Here is a 15681-nt window from a genome sequence, read left to right on the forward strand (position 1 = left end):
ACTATCAGCAACGCATTGACATACCATTCTTTGATATGCTTCAGGTTCTTTTAGAGGATTACGTATTATTGTTGGAGGGTTATTGAGGGTGAGATTGAGTCTTCACCGTGTTTTTTTTAAGCGTCATCAATAAGATTCTTCCTGAGAAGACTTCCAAATTTCTTCTGTATAAGCTTTCAAGAATTTTATGACAGCATGCTTTGTTTGAGTCTGCTCTTGGAGTTGTTACCATGAAAACTGTTTCCATTAAACTTGTTTGTCTAGAAACATAGTTTCTGCTTAAACTCTTTCTCCTAGAGATACTTGAACAAAGAGATTTAGTATACTAATCTGTTATATCTCTTTCAGAGAGCTACCTGGAAATGGAGAATAAAGGGGATGAAAATGTGAAGTGGAATTTGTCATCTTTTGCACCACCTTACGTTAAAGTGAGTGAATGCTTGCATTGGGAGTTTTATGCAAATCTCTGGGGTTTTTTTAACTCCTCTCTTCTTGCTTCCTCTCAAGAAAGAGTATATATTCGAGCATGACCTCAATTACAAAATTTTTTTCTCTTGGCAAAATACTTTACTCCTTTTTAATCTCTAATGTGGTTTCTTGACTGTGAATCAGTCAGTGGTCTGTGAGACAGTTTCTGGTTCATTTACTGGCTTACAGAGTTTGCTTGTGCTCATACAGTATCACCATCCAGATTGCATTAAGTAAGCAAACACACACAAAAGACAGATGTCTCTTTTTGGATCCAGAATGCTAGACTTGCCTTGTTTTGAGACTTGTGCTACTGAAAGTGTGCTGTATGTTGTATCTCTGCAGGTAATTTGAGTTACATCAAGGATATTTTAATTACAGTGCTGTTGCCTGTGCAGTTACTGTAGCTGTACTATCAATATTTGTAAAAGCTTCCCTATTTTTTTTGGTAGTCTGAAATGCTGTGATGATAATTTTGATTTTATGCTAGAATTGTTGTGGTCCATTCTCATGAAATGATGAAAAATGGTTACGTAGCACTCTTAGCATTACCCCATAAGATGGAGTATGTCATGTTCCAGGCAGTGCACCACCTCTGAACTGCGTCAGTAGTCATGGTGACTGCACAGATGTAGTAGTTTCAGTCTTTATTAATTTGCTTTTAGAGAGTCAATATTACTTGTTCACTTGAAAGCAGCTTGATTGGGTGTATTTTCCTCAGCCCTTTGCAAGGGTATGTGTGGGTGTATTGGTTTTTTTTGTTTGGTTGGTTGTTTTTTTGTTGTTGTTTTGTTTTGTTTGTTTGGGTTTTTGTTTTTGTTTTGGTTTGGTTTTTTGTTTTTTTTTCTTTGCCTTCTGAATCTGACTCATACCTTTATTTGCAGGATGTGAATGGAAGTGGTAGTGTTTATAGGGTTACTTACTCTGCTTTCAAATGTTCCCCTGTTTCTGGTACTCTTGAAGCTCATGGACAAGAGAAGGTAAACTGACATTTATACATATTTCAGGCATAGTACTGTATACCAATTTTAAAATAGGATCTTAAATGAGAAATAAATTTTATCTGATAATGATTAAATATTGCACTTTCAGTATTGGGTTCTGGAGTTTGTTTCAGGTAGTATCTGCTTAGCTGTTATAATGTCAGCTGAGTTGATTCTAAGAATTCATGCAATCAAAGTAGTTTGATTTCAACTTGATGGTGTGTTTGTGTTACTGTTGGGGGTTTTTTGAGGCTAAATTATTTTAGAACAGAAAATTTTTTTAAATGTTTTGTAAAATTCCAGCAGAAAATCTCAAATAATGCTGGGTTCTTATGAAACTGACGTGAGAACTGGTTTCCCTTCCTTAGAAACATTCCTGTCATACTTTTTTAAGAACAGTTGTCTGTTCCTAAAGTTGGATTTCATTTGACTTACAGTTTTATCTTCTGTCCAGTAGAGGGTTTCATAACCACAATTATAAAGCACATCCAAGGACATACTGAATGGGTTTGTAAGGGGCTTCCCTTTCTCACCTTCTCCTGCGTAGTTTTATCTCTTCATCTTCATGAACACCTACCTTGTAATTGTCATGGATTATTATGACATTATTTCTATGAAGATGCAATTCATAATCTATTTACAAGAGTAAAAAACTTACTCCCGTCCAGTTTAATAATAATTCCATAGTATTGCAAACCATTATTTGAATTTAAACAGTTGTGCTTGCCTTAGCAATCCTAGTTCGGACCTATTTGAATAACGTTTATGTTATTGGCATGTCAGGCTCTTGGCTGGAGCTGATAAGGTACAGTGCTATCATGATGGGCTGTTTTTTGCAGTGGATATGATATTTGGCTAATTAAATATAGTTGTAGTGATCTCTTCTAATCTGCTGCTCTCCTTCTCTTTCTTCCCTCAACCTCAACTTTAAAAACAATGCAAGTTTATTCTTGAATTAATCTGGTACAGCGCGTTATGGAGACAAACCCTTGTTATATAGGTGACCTTTAGGAATGATCAAATTCATAGTTTGCAAGATGGTTTAAATGTCAGACCTTCTAGTAAATTGTAGCACAATGTAATTACAGACTTGGTACCGGAGGAGTAGATTTGTTCACAGCTTAGTTGGCAGATGAAGGAAGGTATCGCTGTTTTCCATCTGCACGTATTTCCCCTCCTGGTCCCCTTTTCCTCAATTTTACTAATAGAAGTAATTGTGCAAGCACTTGCTGACTTTGCTTAAAGCAGATTAGCTGAACTCAAATTTTGTTTGAAATTGCTTGCACGACCTGTTTCATCCAATATTTTCTCTTGTAGGCAAAGGAGGACTAGTTTGTTTAGTTGTATTGTTTTCTGCAAGATCACTTGTGTGTGGCATGTATGTTCTGTAGTGTGTAAATTTTGTGCTGGCTGAACCATAACTTTTTGCAGGTAAAATTGTCAAGATGTCAGGGTATTTTAATAATCTTCTGCAAAATTTTTCTCTTTTTTTTGTAGATTGCTGTAAGCTTTTCACCTAGAGATAAAGGGGATTACTCCCAGTTCTGGGACCTTGAGTGTCACCCAGTCGAAAAGCCTAGTTGGAAACATAAATTAAAATTTCAGCTTTCTGGGACAGTGAGTATATAAAATGCTATAAATGCTGTCTTGAGCAGAAATTTTTGATAACATCTTGATTTTACTATACAGTACTCTTATACTCTGGTATACTCTGAAAAAACCCAACCCTGCTAATATTTTTGTTGGGCTAAATTGTATTGTTTTTCTTATGTTACAAAAATACATTCTTTCTCTTGCTTATGTGATATGCTTATGGCATTATCTTTTGCCATGTAAGATGTAAAATTTTATTTTTCTCAGAGTAAGTAGAGAGAAAAACTTGCCTTCGGGAGGGGTTGTTTCTGTAGGCAAAGATTTTTTTTGTATAAGACACTAAGTGGTTTGGTTTTATCTTTGTAAATAAATAGCGAAGTAACTGCCCTTTGCTATAATATGTAAATGCAATTTTGGAATTTTCTAATATCCAAATCGGAGGTATCCACGTCTCTAAATGAACCTGTTTCAGTATTTTATCAGAGTAACGGTGTGTGGGGGGGTGATGCTGAGATTTGTGTATGGAAGGAATTGGGTTTGAGCTCTCCTTTGCTGCCCTGTTGTTCTTCAACTCAAACTTTATAGTAAGGCTTGGAAGAAGAGTGTTAGGATTTAGAAGTGGTTTTCTGTGCTCTCTCTCCTTACCTTGCTTTTAATCCCTACCTCACCATCCATACAAGAAAAATTTACATAGGACAGAGGATTTACCATAAGGGAGAATTAGTTCTAATGATTAGTTAAATAAGCTGAATGTGAAGTGCTTTGTACATTCAGTATTTCATAATTGCTATATGTGCTTTGCTGTCCTTTCCAGAGGGTTTGACTTGAGTTTTCTGAGAAGCCCAGACAAAGATTTGGGATCTTTCTGTAGAGAACCAAGGCTGCTGCAGTAGTAGGAACCTTACTTACCCTTCTTGCTGGGGTACCTTACCTTGTATTTTGTAGGATCCTTGTTCTTTCCAAATTAATTTTGTTGAAAAGGGTGCTTGTAAAAAAAGATAGTTAAATAACTTTTGACTTTTGGCATAGAAGTCCTGTATAGTGTGTGGTTTGGGAGGCTTTTTTACTCAGCTTTCATCGAACTCTTTGAACATAATTTCCCTGAAAGTGAGGAAAACATCTAAGTCGTTTGTCTGTTTAAAGCTAGTTGAAATAGAGAGAAGATTAATTCTTCAACAGAACTCTACAGTTTTAAAGAATTCTCTTCTTAAAACGTGACTAATTGTCAGAGTTTTATAAATCTTTGAGCAGCATAACTTGATATTAATGTTTTTGAACTACTGTGTCAGATTTTTCTTGATTTTTTTTTTCCAAAGCTGTTAACAATTAGATCTTTCTAGCATCTCTGCACATGGGAAAAACTTTGTAGAAAATACTTGAAATGCATGTCATGATCATTTTCAGAAAGATTTGAAAAGGAAGTACTTTATTTATCAACTAGTAAGGAACTGTACATCTCTTTGGGAGAGGGATCTACACAGAACCTTTACTCAGATTGTTGCAGCTTTTAGTTGAGAAGACAAGTCAATTATAATCTGTTATGTCCTAGGGATCAAGGGTTTAGACAGTGTAACTACAACTTTGGAAGGGACTTGGATTCTGATGGTTTTGCTGAGGCAGAGGGCTACAGCTGTGGTTAATGTGACTTTTGATAGAATCAGGTGGGAAGAGTTGACTGACTGTCATTCAGAGTGGCATTTATTTATAGCACCACTTCAAAAGAAATGAAAAATTTGGAAGAGCTCAGGAAGGAACTAAAAGAACAACGTTAAGTTAGGAAAATCAGTGGCACATACCACTTTTATTTTTTTCCTGAAAAATTAACTAACTGTACTTTTGATTATGCTCTGCATGTGTTTGCAGTTCTCACCACTGGAAACTGTAATCAGGAGCTCAGATCATCATATCTCCAAAACTGGTCCCAGAGAAAAAGAAAGGAGGGATTCTATATGTGCTTTGCAGCCCCAACCTCTCAATGCTAGTCATTCAAACTTTGTTTTTTCTTTTCCTGAGAAACAGTAGTTGGGCTGCTGTTGGGGGTTGTTCTAAGATCATTGAGCTAAGAGTAACTGTTGCTGTTGTGCACAGAAATCTTGGACTGGTATTTTGGTCTAATTATTGGTCCCTTCTGGGTGAACTAGCAAGCAGCTGCCACAAGGCTGGGACAGCACTGAAGTCCTGTCTGCTCCTTTAGCATGTAGAAAGTTGAACTTCATAAAGAACCCCTGCTATTGTTTGAAGATACTGCAGATGTTAAGTGCGTGCCATTTTTTAATTTACATGGTTTATGTACTTTAAAAAGTTATGCAGTTACACAACTCATGTATCATTTTGCAGCAAACTGAGATGCTTTTATGCTTAACACAAAACTTACTGCTAACAAAGAGTTCTTGATTTGATTACTATTATGAGCAGCACAAAGCTTGATCACCTTTGGGTATTCCGGAAGTGAGAGGAGGGGAAAAAATCTTTTTAAACTCTGTGAGCAAAATAATTCCAATTTTCGAGCTATACAAATTTTCGTGCTTCTGAGGTGAATTTGGGACAGCAGAACTCAATTGTAACCATTTGGAATGTTAACATAGTGCTCCCATTTGAAACAGGAGAATTCAGTACAGGCTATGGTAAAGCACGCAATACCTCAAGATGCCCTTAAAAAGACTAGGGTAACTTCTGATCATTTTCCATAATGTACCTTATTCTCATGCAGTCAGTTTGCCTTCTGATAAATCAGAATTTGAATGATAACAGAGGCATGATACCTGTAGTTTTTCACTACATGGAATATTAAAAGCTCTGGAAACAAGACACGTGCAAGTCCTTTCTTGTCTTTATATATTGGGGTCTACTGGGGTTCATGGGTTGTTTGCAACTGAAAAATATTCTTTAAGAATTTTTTTTTGGCTGCTGCTATTTCTGACAGACTGATTAGCAGCTCTTTCAATAGAAAAAATGAATGCCTAAAAGACAAGTTTGTCATAGCAGCTCTAATGAAGATGAATCTATTTTTTTCATCTTCCCTGCGTAAGGGAATCAACTGCTTGTCTAAAACGTCAGCACCATTTCAGAAATTGACATAATGTTGTACAACCATAAGTGTAGGAGGTTCTTTTGGTTCTTTAACTTTGTTTAAGATGTTGTGACCCAAGGGACTCCAAACAGTATCTGGCTAGATTCGTTAAGCAATGCAGAATTTGAAATTGATTATTTTGCTAAGTATTTCCTTAGGGTGATCTGATCTCCTCGTGTTAGAATACACTAAATGGGCATCCTGATGATGGTAAATATTTTGGCCTAATTTCTGAATGTAACAAATACTCTATAATGCATTATCTGATTCTGCCTCTCTGGAGAGACCTTTCTTTGAGAAGGATGTATTGTTCATAATACAAAATTATTACAAAGCTTTTTTCTTGTTGTGAGAATTCAAATTATAATGCTGACTTATGCCTTCCTTCTTTTTGAGCAGTTGTTTAGCCAGCTTGGTTGTTCTCGAGACATATGGGCAGAATATCTGCAGAGGAATTGGGGTTTTTTTTGGCTTTTAGTAAAATCTTTGTTGCTAGCAGCCTTCTTGAGATTCCACCTGCGCTGCTAGTTTGTTGTGAACTGTCTTGTAACAAATAAGTATTCGTAAAGCACAGAAGCATGTTAAAGTATTCCTCCTGAATTATTGCTTTTATCTCAATGATCCAGACTCTCCTTTTCCTGAAAGATTATAGTTTAAATAAAAGGTCTTAGACTGGGTAAGGGGAATGACTTATGTACCGGAATACTTAAATACTTTTGAATGTGAAGTTTACAGGCTTCTCTGTTTTTGCCAATAGGGTGCTAAAACAGAAAGTGCAACTCCAGTTGTGGAAGCTTCTGCAAATGCCCTTACAAAAACTGAGCTTCCAGTTATACCAGAAATGAAGGTTTACTCTGAAGGACGCACAAGAATAGGGTATGTATGGACAAAACTTGAAAACAGTGTGTCTGCAACTGGGTAAAAGGGTTGGGGGGTGGAACCTGACCCCACAACCAAAACCTGTTTTACTGCTGGGACATCTACATGGTGGAACAGGCTGCACAGAGAGGCTGTGAAGTCTCTGTCCTTGAAAGTTTTTGGGATCTAACTGGACAGCCTGGTCTGACCTCACAGCTGACCCTGACTGGGGGAAGAGGTTGAACTGGAGACCACCTGAGTATCTTCTGACCTGAATGACCCTATAATTCCAGGTTAAAGAGTAGTAAACAGCTGCAAAAAACAGACTTGCCAAACCTCTTAATGGCCCTGTATTGTTCAGTCTCACAGGCTTCTCCTTTTCAGTTGGGTTTCTAACTTGTTTGACCATGATATGCTGTGGTAAATGAACTGGTATCAGCAGTAGAATTTTGTGAATACTTTTTTTATATTTGCCTTTTGGAGACTCCAACTGACTATAAAGTCAATTCTGAGAAAACCACTGTATTGCATGTCTTAACCTTGCCGTTCTTCAGTCTTAAGTTAATTTTCAGTTCTTTTCCTATGGGATGATGTGAATATGACAGGGGGAGTAAAATTTTTTGGTTAAACATGGCATCCCTGAGAAGAGTCTAGTTCTCTAGTAAAGCATATGGGGGAAAAATTCAGACTTTGAAAGTGTGTATAAGTAAATGACTGTATGCCACATGATGCTTTCATTATTCTTTCTCGCTAAAATATTTTGCCTATAGAACTTAAGGTGAGAGAGTTGATATCTTCTGGATCTTTCCATTTTTCCTGATTTAGTCTCAGAAAATACACCTGTTATCTTTAAGTATGCAATCAGTATATCCAGATCATATAAGTCAGAAATGTTAATATCTTAAATCCCTTTTTCAAATTAGACAAAAGGAGATAATTCAAGGGGTATATGCACCACAAGACCTCTACATTTTCCCTCCAGCTAGAGTTGGGGAAACATGCACATTAAAGGTCAACTTAAGGAATAATTCCCTTAAAACACATGTGGTAAGTTTGACAGACTTTATCTTAAACAGATAGTTCAATTGCACTGTTTTTTGTTTTTTGTTTTCTTTTATTCTTCACAAAGATTGCAATAGTATAAGTCTTAGTTTGTTAGTTTCAAAGGCCAATACTTGAACAATTTTACTCTCCTGCAATTTTTCTCTTTTGTCTGACTGAATAACTGAGTGTATTTGTAATATGTTTACAACTGAAAAAACAATATAGGCTTGTTATTATTCTGATATAGTGATTTCATTTCTTAACTTCATTAAAATATGGAGATAAGAATTTTTTTTTCTTTTCACAAATGTGGGCATTCTTTATTTTTACACCGTGGGTCTGTGTACGACTGTATTTGTGAGTGACTTGATTTATCTTAAGCATGTCATAAATTGAATATGATAGGTATAAATATAGTGCACTTTTAAGCATTTCATATTAAATTACAGCTGGAATTTCTAAGTCCCAGAGAGCCTTTCTACATCAAGCACTTGAAATACTCTCTAAGGTGAGTAATGCATATGCTAACATTCTCACTCTCCTAACAAAAAAATTAACCAAGCAATTCAGTAAGATAAATATCTTATGTATATGTACAGTGCTAAAATGTAGATAAAAGTATTCTTGCTGTCTAGGTAAAGGATTGGGCTTTTTTGTTGCCTTTTTTTTTTAGTTAAGTTTTGGGATTTTGTGTGAGGGTTTTTGTTGTTTTTTTTTTTTCTTGCCAAGCTGTACTCTCTAATCTTGGTTAGAAGCAGAATGAGACCACACAGTTATTTCTGCATCTGCCAATTTCTTCCCTGCAAATTGTTTCTAACAGTGCTGCTGCTTTTAATGTTAAGCCTAATGCTTCATGTAACCATTTGGCATGCTGTGCACAATCAAGTCATTCCTTCCATTTATACTTTCTGCACAACAGACCAAGCAAATTGCCTTCATCATGCTTCTAATTTGACAAACCTGCAGAGCTGCATCAAAGACTCTCTGCAAATACAAGGTTTGAGCAGCCAGTGGAATTGCCTGGTCATACCAAGTATTTCAGCATTTTACCTGCATAAAAGAAATTTTTGAGTTGGTGGTAACAATCCCTGAAAATAAACCCAGTTGTCTGTGGAGTTCATTACAGCAAGTATTTGACAGTAGTATTAGTCATCTCCTCCAGAAGTATAGCATCTCACATGCTCATCTGCAACAGTGGGATTGTCAGGAGGGCAGAAATGCAACCATTTCAGTAGAAGTATTACAGCATACATTATTGGTGTTTGGACAGGGTCCCCATTTTTTTAAACACAGGGAAACTAGGGGTTTACGGGACAAAAATTGGGTGCAAAATTCTAAATGGAGCTAGGTATTCTGACTCCTAATCTGCTTGGCATTTACTATAAAAACAGGCCTGTGGTGGTGTTAGCCCAAGGTATTCAAGGTATTCTTAAGGCCACTTGTCAATGCAAATTGTTGTAACTCCACTTAGGCATGTGTTCCAGTGTTTTTATTTAACTGTCATTTTTTAAAAATATTTCACATGAGATGGCACAGAAGGGTTTTTTTTATGGAGGTAGTGACCAAGATAAAATCTATCCAAATAAAGATAACTAGCTAGATCTGGGTCTGTACAGCTGAAGACAAAGGAAAGGAAAACTTGATTTTGTCATCCTTGACAAAAAGATTAATAACTTCACTGGAAGACACATATTTCAAAACTATTCTTGAGAAATGCTGTAAAAGCTATTTGGTATATTTTTTGTAAGAAATTATGAACTCCTACTGCATTTTTCTAAAGTAGACTTAACAAATTTAAAAGTCAGTGTACCTTTTTTTTTTTTCTAATAACTTTGGCTGTTTTTTCTTTGGTTGTAAATACTGGCCTTTCCTAGCTTTTTAAAAAATAATTTCTCTGAAGTCAACATATAGCACTCTGAAGAAACTCACCCATTTATGAGCATAAAGCACAGAATTACTTGACTTGGATAGATGCTTTTAAATAAGTCTTAAAAGTGTTTTAAATGGGTTTTGTTTGAGAACAGCGTCAAGGAGGCTATTAAGAGCCAAAGTTAACTGTTTCCTTCTAAACTAGATCCTACTGAATTTGGACATCATATGAAGTAATGTTCAAAACTAACTGGATAAGAAAACTGTTTGCAGGAACTTGAAATGTTAGTCTGTAAATAAGAGTGTAAAAATGGAAAGTACCACCTACCTATATGTTTTTTACCAAAAATGTGTTAGGTAGTAAACATGGTCTGTTGCATGCTCTTAATTTTGAGGGCCAAATTTGAAAGCAATCGTGTATAATCAAGTTTTACATCTGGATAATGAAGCTGCAAGCTTGTATTTAATATTGAGTCTGACCTTCAGAAGTTGGTATAGTGGCTTTGCCAGTTCTTCAATTGGTTATGTCGTCACAAGTACCAATACATAGCACTGCTACAGAATTTTGTCTTGCATCTATTTTTTTTTTTTTACTGCAAAGAGAATACTTTTAACAAGATGGCTCCTAAGTGATACAAACATATGGATGAAACGTGAAAAAACACTGGAGTTTTTAAAAAGTGTTTGACTAAGTTCTCTTTCTGGAAGGACTACCAAGTTCTTATGCCTATCTAAAAAAAGTTTGAAAAGGAAGGTGTTTCTATTGTATTGCGCTTGGAAACCATCTGAAATAAGTTCATTACAGGGTAGCATATGTTTTAGATAATAGTAAAGGTAGAACGGTTTGTTTGGGGTTTTTTCTTCACTAATTATTTTTGTTTCCAATAGCCATCCTTCTGGGTGTCAGGGGTCACTATTCATTGATGAGCCATCTGGTTACTATGGCTTAGATAGCGCTTACCCATGATGTTCCTTTTCAACTTACCTACTGCAGTGTTTAGTTTGTCTATGAAACAGGCTTCAGACATGCCTGACTTTTCAGAAATACCACTTGAAACTGGTGCAACAACCTGTAGAGGCCATACAGTATTCAGAGACTAATTGAGTCGCAGGCATAATGGAAAGTTTGAAATAAAATAAAAGGGTTTTTTTAATAAGGGAAAAAGAATTAATTGCAGGGTAATTCTACTTGTCCTGACAGTATTCTTGACTAGTTTCTAGCTACTTTACTTGAGAAAAATGCTCCAGGTTGCTTCGTTTCTAAGAACATTTATGCTATGTAGTAGCCCAAAGACCTGTTGTATCTAGAATCTGAGCTTTCCAGTTTTGTTAGCTGAAGAAAATGAAAATAGCTCTTTCCCTTTGGATTAGGAAGCAAATGTGGTGAGTCTTATCTCGATTGTTAGAAATCAACTGACTGCTACAAAACAGACTATGTAATGTCTGACTAATTCTGCTTTTAGGGAAGAATGATAATGTGTTTAGCACTTAACAAATGGACACCTGAGTTTAGAGGTCAAGAGGAATTTAATATAGCTGTCATACGCTAAGAAACTGCTCTGCCTTAAGTACCACTGAGGTCATATAGTACATAATCTGGAAATAAATATTTGACAGCCAGATGTGACCATATCTTAAAAGAGTAATACATAACTTACTGTTGAGTTTTTGATAGTGTAAGTTTGAGTTTGGTCATATTGTTCTTTTTGAGTGTTATGTAGTATGTAAGGAAACATACATATATTATTACATATAGACTTCTGCAGCTCTCCTGGCTTTCTACTGAATTTACTTTTATTTTTGTAAATTCTTAGGTAGCCTAGTTATATGCAGCTTCAGACTCTATTCCTAGTAAAATTTGTGTTTTCTAACATAATCCATGTTACAGATTCAGTAATCATACTGATGTTCTTCACTTAAAGAAATTAATTTCTTAAAAATAAGCTGAATAAGTATCTTCAACCTGTTTATTATAGATGGAGAAAGAGGCAAAGCCTGCCAGATTTGTTGTACAACACTTGGCAATCAAGTATGAGACATGAAACTCTGATCTGGTTGTATTCCTTTGGTATGCTGTTGATTGTGGTTCAGTACAACATATTTAGTGCTTTGTTTCTGTATTAACCTGATTGAAAAAAATACAGTACCATACCAGTCTTTATTCTGAAGGTGTGTCTTCTTAGTTGATTGGCCAGGATCTGGTAAAAAAAAAAAAGAAAATTGAAATTGAAAACCAAAAACAAACAAAAAGAAACAAAACAACCTACAAAAAAACAAAGAAGAAAACAAAATACATTTACTAGTGTGCCTCTTTTAGCACTAAGGGTGGTACTAGCAAATAAGGATTGTATGTAGGGCCAGTATTATGATTTTCAAATGTAGATGGTTAAGAACACAGACTGACTATGATAGGCTGAATTAGTGTAGAGAAAAGGAATATGAAAAGGTAGGAACAAAACGAGAAAAAGTAGGGGATATAAGCACATTCCAGAGGGCTTTAAAGAGAGAAAACTGAAAGTACAATAAAAGCAAACAAATAAAAGCTTTCTTTTCTTTTTCTACTAAGTGATGCTGTTCATTTTTCCTTGTTCCAGTATGTGCCTATTACTGTTACCTGTCTCTTAGTGCTGGATATTTCTGTTGCGTGCCATGGAATCCAATTGGCTGCCACTCAACATTTCCAACTTATTGCTTGTACAGCTTATATTTTTAAATTATTCAGTCTAGGCTTTTGACAGTTGACAGAGCCACCCATTACATTTGGTATGTTTTTATGCAATCTGAGTAGAAGAGGAATTATATAACCTAAAAAGGTGTAAAAATGTCTAAAACACTCTTTGAGGATGGGTATATTGATTTGCAATGATTCAGCAAAATATTTCTTAAAGTGGAGGCAATTAAAGTAATGGAAAGTACTTTAGTATCTTCAAATATATGGAATTCAAAACACGAATTGAAAATTTTAAGTGTATTTGAAACATGATTTTTCAAGGGAAGAAATGCAGTAATTATGCTCTAAATATCATTTACATACTGTCAATATTATTGCAAAGACCAAACTCATTCAGGTAAACTAGCAGCAGTAACATATTGTAGTACTTTGTATAATCAGTAGGAAAAAATGACCTTTATGATCAAAGTCCCTCAGAAGAAAAATAGATAATTAAATCTATAAAAATAAACTTGATGATCCTGTGCACATCTGATACACCGTTTTAGTGAAAATGAAAACTAGACAGGAATTTGTCTGTCTGTTAGGATTAACTCATTAATTAATAATGAATATGCCCATAATTGCCTTTTTGTAGATCCCATCATTACATCAATGTGCCAGTCCAGTTCAAGCCAAAGACAGAAGGAATATTTGAGGATCTCTTCGTTGTGCTGACGATGGAATATGGCCCAGTTAATATTCGGCTACGTGGTAAAGCTATTCCAAAAAAATAGTCAGAAGAATTTTATAAGTGTTTATAAGAATTTATAACAGTTTATACCACTTAAGATATTCAAAGGTTTGCTACTATATTTCTGTACTAATGTCCTCCTTGTTTTGCCCTGTGATGCTGCTTTGTTGGAAAGAATTCTGTAAGATAAATGATGGTGCTTGTTTTACAAATCTGTTTTCATAGTAAAAACATTGAGAAATAACATTGTATGTTTTAAAGTTATAATTTTCTAATTTATGTTTCTGCACTTTTGATGAAAATGGAAGTTTCCTATTTTTGCATTTATTGGGAATAGCTAGATACTGATATATTTTATTTTAAACATTGTAAATACAGAAATAAAATCTATGTGTAAACAGTTGATTCTACCTGATTTCTGTTTTTGTTTAGAGGATTCTTTGCTGAGGGTAAGGGATCAAGCTGCCTACTCTTAGACAGTGCTAATTTTTTGTTGAGGCTTTGGGGGAGCAGGGGGAGGAATTGCAGTAGAGAAGCTGACCTGTTAATATTGTGTTTCCATCTCGTGGCACTGGGACCAGATCAATGATCTGACAGTGAGCCCCTAGCTTTTTACACAGTTCATTGTGAAAACAGTGTAAATTTTAACATGAGCAGTACTGCCTTCAGCCCGCCAGAATGGTGCATCTTACCCAGTGTTCTGTCTCTTAACAGCCACAAAAAGATGTTCCTTTGGGAGATGACATAAGCCTGGCTGCTTACTGGTTCAGTTCCATTTCCTCAACATCTTCAATCACTGGATTAGGAATGGGAGGTAGAATCCCACCTATCCCTTTTTTCCATTTATTGGCCTGTTTGTGAAATTACCTGTTCACATTTTTTAACCCTTTTGATACTTTGTTTCCACAACTTCATGTGGAAGCAAGCTCTGAAAGTTCACTGTATACTCTTTTGACTAATTTTTTTTTCTATGATAAACTGGCTTATTTCTAATTTTGTTAAGTACTCTCCAGTTTGTAAATTGTAGGAGTCATTGAACAACAGTTCCACAATCACCTTACCCATTGTTACCATGTCACAGAATCACAGAATAGTTTGGGTTGGAAGGGACCTTTAAAGGTTGTCTAGTACCAAACCCCTTGCCATGGACAGGAACATCTTCAACTAGACCAGGTTGCTCAGGGCCCCATCCAATCTGACCTTAAATGTTGTTTCCAGGAATAGGATGTCTTCCACTGCTCTGGGCAACATGTTCCCAGGACACGATTGGCTTTCTGGGCTGCAAGTGCACATTGGTTCATGTCCAATCTCTTATCCACCGGCACCCTCCAGCCCTTCTCAGCAGGGCTGCTCTGGATCTGCTCATCCCCCAGCCCATGTTGATACTGGGGGTTGCCTTGACCCAGGTGCAGCACCTTGCGCTTGGTCTTGTTGAACTTCATGAGGTTCCCATAGGCCCACTTCTCAAGCTTGTCCAGGTCCCTCTGGATGGCATCCCATCCTTCAGGTGTGTCAACCACACCACTAAGCTTTGTCTCGTCTGCAAATTTGCAGAGGGTGCACTTGATCCCTTCATTTACGTCATTAACGAAGATATTAAATAACACTGGTCCCAATACAGATCCCTGAGGGACACCACTTGTCACTGGTGTCCATTGGAACTCTCAGCTATTGACCACTACCCTCTGAATGTGACTGTCCAACCAATTCCCTATCCACCAAACAGTCCACCCATTGATTGAATCCATCTCTCCAGTTTAGAGAGAAGGATATTGTGGGGGACCATGTCAAAGCTTTATAGAAGTCCAGATAAATTACATCTGTAACCCTTCCCATGTCCACTGATGTGGTCATTCCATCATAAAAGGCCACTAGGTTGGTCAGGCAGGACTCTCCCTTGGTGAAGCTGTGCTGGCTGTCCCGAGTCACCTCCTTGTCCTCCATGTGCCTTAGCACAGCTTCTAGAAGAATCTGTTCCATGATCTTCCCAGGCCCAGAGATGAGGCTCACAGGTCAGTAGTTCCTGGGGTCCTCCTTTTTACACTTTTAAAAAAATGGGTGCAGTGTTTCCTTGTTAGCAGTCACCTGGGACTTTGCCATCATGACTTTTTAAATATCATGCTTTTTATACCCTTCGGTGCTGTCTGCTATTTTATTTTTGTAGCATGGAGCTTCATTTCTGAAATTGCTTTAAACTAGAAATGTAGCTTTTTGACAGCATAGTTCTGTCATAGTTTATGTACCTTATTCTTTTCTTCAGGTTGGTAAAAGTGTGAGTAAAATTCATTTTGGTAGGAGGTTGTTTATTTAACAGCATTTTCAAACAACTGAAATTTGAAAAAACAGGGAGGAAAGATTTGAAGTACCCATCTCATTGCCTTTGATATATGCC

The 15681-nt window shown here is 36.3% G+C and overlaps 1 protein-coding gene across 3 annotated transcripts in view; it reads left to right on the forward strand.

The window, feature by feature from the left end:
- The window catches only part of CEP192 (centrosomal protein 192), a 61335-nt gene extending 47661 nt beyond the window's left edge, over nucleotides 1-13674 (forward strand). For all 3 annotated transcript variants that reach the window (XM_027677069.1, XM_027677075.1, XM_027677083.1), the window contains 7 exons: nucleotides 349-428; nucleotides 1353-1448; nucleotides 2949-3068; nucleotides 6872-6990; nucleotides 7896-8019; nucleotides 8466-8524; nucleotides 13194-13674. In XM_027677069.1, coding sequence (XP_027532870.1) covers nucleotides 349-428; nucleotides 1353-1448; nucleotides 2949-3068; nucleotides 6872-6990; nucleotides 7896-8019; nucleotides 8466-8524; nucleotides 13194-13332 — 737 coding nt within the window. In that variant the 3' untranslated portion in view covers nucleotides 13333-13674. The remainder of the gene's footprint in view (nucleotides 1-348; nucleotides 429-1352; nucleotides 1449-2948; nucleotides 3069-6871; nucleotides 6991-7895; nucleotides 8020-8465; nucleotides 8525-13193) is intronic.
- Nucleotides 13675-15681: the final 2007 nt, after the last annotated feature.

The sequence above is a fragment of the Neopelma chrysocephalum genome, unplaced genomic scaffold (assembly GCF_003984885.1).
Source record: "Neopelma chrysocephalum unplaced genomic scaffold, ASM398488v2 Primary Assembly neopelma1_22, whole genome shotgun sequence".
Taxonomy (NCBI): domain Eukaryota; kingdom Metazoa; phylum Chordata; class Aves; order Passeriformes; family Pipridae; genus Neopelma; species Neopelma chrysocephalum.